The sequence below is a fragment of the Patagioenas fasciata genome, chromosome 1 (genome assembly GCF_037038585.1).
Source record: "Patagioenas fasciata isolate bPatFas1 chromosome 1, bPatFas1.hap1, whole genome shotgun sequence".
NCBI lineage: Eukaryota > Metazoa > Chordata > Aves > Columbiformes > Columbidae > Patagioenas > Patagioenas fasciata.
Window position 1 is genome coordinate 23,546,305 of NC_092520.1, and position 3,337 is coordinate 23,549,641.

At 63.6% G+C, this 3,337-nt stretch overlaps 1 protein-coding gene across 1 annotated transcript; it reads left to right on the forward strand.

Annotated features, from left to right (window-relative positions):
• Positions 1 to 509: 509 nt before the first annotated feature.
• Positions 510 to 2,359, forward strand: GSX1 (GS homeobox 1). Its single transcript, XM_065860431.2, has 2 exons — positions 510 to 948; positions 1,392 to 2,359. The coding sequence occupies exons 1-2, from the start codon at positions 561 to 563 to the stop codon at positions 1,745 to 1,747; spliced, it is 744 nt and encodes a 247-aa protein (XP_065716503.1). The 5' UTR covers positions 510 to 560; the 3' UTR covers positions 1,748 to 2,359.
• Positions 2,360 to 3,337: the final 978 nt, after the last annotated feature.

The following is a 3,337-nucleotide window of genomic DNA, read 5'->3' on the forward strand; positions in this document are numbered from 1 at the left end:
ACAAAGACACGGGGCTGGGGACGGCAGCGGACGCGGTAACCAGGACGAAGCAGTCTGGCGGCGAGGGGAGAGAGAGAGACCAGTGGTTCTTGGGGGGCCGACCTGGTGCCACAGGTGGGAAAGGTGCCGGGGGGCTGCCAGGGGAAGCTGGCGCCGGCAGAGACCGCGGCTGTAGCCGGCAAAATAAACAAGGGGGAGCGGGCTGAAAGAGAAGGAGAGCGATAAAGAGAAAGAAAAGAATATTAAATCGCGAGAGAATGAGAAAATAACCCCGCCAAAGGGAGAGGAGGGGAGAGGCCGCCTGCTACGGCGTGGGTGGGGTCGACAAGAATAGAGTACATTATGCAGTTCATTTAGTTAACAAGGGAAATAATGAGGGAGCGTGCGGCGTGCATGCCAAGAGAAGAGGCACAGAAAGCCTATTGAGCGGCCCGGCGCCGCCATCACATGGCGCGGGCGCTATTTAAAGCGGGCGGGCGGGCGCCGTTCAGCACCACTCGGGCTGGCCAGCGGCGCTGCGCGGGTACTGCGCGGGCGCTGCGCGGGCTCTGCGCGGGGCCATGCCGCGCTCCTTCCTGGTGGACTCGCTGGTGCTGCGGGAGGGGGGCGAGAAGAAGGGCGAGGGCAGCCCCCCGCCGCCGCTCTTCCCTTACGCCGTGCACCCCTCGCACCCGCTGCCCGGGCTGTCGGCCGGCGCCTGCCACGCTCGCAAGGCCGGGCTGCTCTGCGTCTGCCCGCTCTGTGTCACCGCCTCCCAGCTGCACCCACCGCCGCCCGCCATCCCCCTCATCAAGGCTTCCTTCCCCCCCTTCGGCTCCCAGTACTGCCACTCGCCCCTGGCCCGCCAGCAGCACTCCGTCTCCACCGTCAGCGTCGGGCACGCACCGGCGCTCTACCAGGGCGCCTACCCGCTGCCCGACCCCCGGCAATTCCACTGCATCTCCGTGGGTAAGGGGGCATGCCTGGGGAGGGTCTGCACGCCTGCATGCTAAACGCGGTCGCTTTGGGGACGTGATGGTGGTCCCCGGGAGGGACAGGACCCTGCCGAAGGCACGTGGGGCGGGGAGTCCCTGCCCTGCGCCCACACGCTGGATGAGGAATCCTAGCATCTCTCTCTGCCGGTGCCCCTGGGGATGCCCAGGGGAAGCCCCGCTGCTGCCCGCCGAGCCTACGACCCAGGCGGTGAGAACGGGGGGAGACGGTCCCGACACGCGGTAACCTCGCACTCCGGGCCAGCAACCACTTGCCGGTTCACCGTCCCCCCGGGGGTGGAGGGTTGCGGTCCCGCAGAGCAGGCGGCGGGGGAGCTCAGCGAGGACTGGCGGGTGCTCGGCGTTGCGGGACGGGCGGCGGTGGGCCCGCAGGTCCTGACGGTGCGCTCCGTTTCACAGACAGCACGTCCAGCCAGCTGCCCAGCAGCAAGAGGATGCGCACCGCCTTCACCAGCACGCAGCTCCTGGAGCTGGAGAGGGAGTTCGCCTCCAACATGTACCTCTCCCGGCTGCGGCGAATCGAGATCGCCACCTACCTGAACCTCTCCGAGAAGCAGGTGAAGATCTGGTTCCAGAACCGACGGGTCAAGCACAAGAAAGAAGGCAAAAGTAGCTCACATCGGGGCGGGGGGGCTGGCCACAGCTGTAAATGCTCGTCCCTTTCCACCACGAAGTGCTCAGAAGATGACGAGGACTTGCGCATGTCTCCGTCCTCCTCGGGGAAGGACGACAGAGGCCTCGCAGTCACCCCCTAACCCCCCGCACACGCACTCTGCCCTCCCAAGAACTGTGGTGAAAGCAGGATGGGGTGTTCGGTCTGCTGTGGTGCTGACATGCAAACGAAGGATTTTATACCATTTTGTATAATCTGTGTAATTTACGAAGGATTTTCTGACCCTTCTAGACCCCCAGCCCATGGGGGTGCGTGTCCGTGCGCCCTGTTGTAAATAAATAGCTCCCTACGATCCGAGGCGTTCCCAGTAGTGCTGTCTCAGTTGTCGCCCTGCAGGCTCAGCCCCGGACCCGGGAGGTTCCTCACAGACTTCCCGGTGCACCGAGCCAGGCGTGGATGCTGCGCGGCGACGGGTGGTGCGGGCCGCCTTGAAGGGATGCTGTACCGGGGCTCCCTCCGTTTTCTCGGTGGTTCCCGGAAGCGGGCGGATGGGAGGGTCGGGATTGTTTGGGTTATTGTATCTATATAACTTTTTTATTGTCTTTCCAAAATTGTTCAGGTTTGGTTTTGACTTCGTCGCTGCCGGGCGTGCAGCTGTGGCTGTATCGTTCCGTCCTCCTCCCTCAACCCCCGCGGGAGATATTTATTTATTTATTTATGTGCAGAGAAATGGCGATGATAATAATGATGATGATGATGATGATAAAAATAAAAGCTCGTTGTTGGTTTATTTATTTCCCTTCACGTAGAAAGCAGCTGCTCGGTGTCCGCGGGCGTGCGCCGGGACCACAGTCTCTCTCCATCCCACTCCGCCGTAACCGGCATCAGGACCGGGATTCCCCTGCCCCGGCGAACGCGGATGGTGAGGGCTCCTCCTTTCGCCGGGCTGCGCTGAAGGTACAGGGTGCGGGGAACCCCTGCCCCCTGTCTCGGGGGCTCTCTCCGTCCTTCCCATGGACCTATAGGTCGGGCTGGAGTCTGGCTCGGCCAAACACCTTTCCCTTCCCATTACCACTCCCTTCACGTTCTCAAGCCTACGGGAGAGAGATACACCATTTGCACTCACCTGTACGTACGACGATAGGTGAATACAAGGACCTGGCTGGCGGCTGGGCTCAGATCCCTTTTCCAGATGCCCACAGTTGCCACGGGGAGGAACGGACTCGGCTGCTGAGGCTGCCCCCTGCGCCGCCGCCGGGCTCAACTAGCCCCGCTCCGGCCTCGCAGCCTCCCGGCAGCGCTTTGCCGCCGGGGAAGCAGAGCACCCATTTTTACGCGCAGCTTCTCGGTGAACAACCCCTACTGAAAAGCATCCGGCAGGTCCCGCAGCCCCCGGGGATGCCAAGCGCAGGGAGACGGCGGCAGTGCCCGACCGGCATCTGCATCCCGACGATGCGGGACTCCGTGCTCTCGCTGCCGCTCCGTTTGCCGAGAGGAAAGTCCTTTGTGCGGGGAACCCCGCTCCTCTCGGGCTCAGGGAGCCGCGCTCTCCGATGTTCTGCAGCGGCCGTCTCTGCGCCCGCAGCCGGTGTCCCGGCTCTTCCCGCGGAGCCCCAGGGCTGTACCGCCTGGTCCGGTGGGTTTCATGCCCTGCAGTCTGGGGAATGGGTTTGAATCGCTCGGCTGCCATCGGTCTGTGCCCGCACCGGGACGGTACCTGCTCTTCATCTTG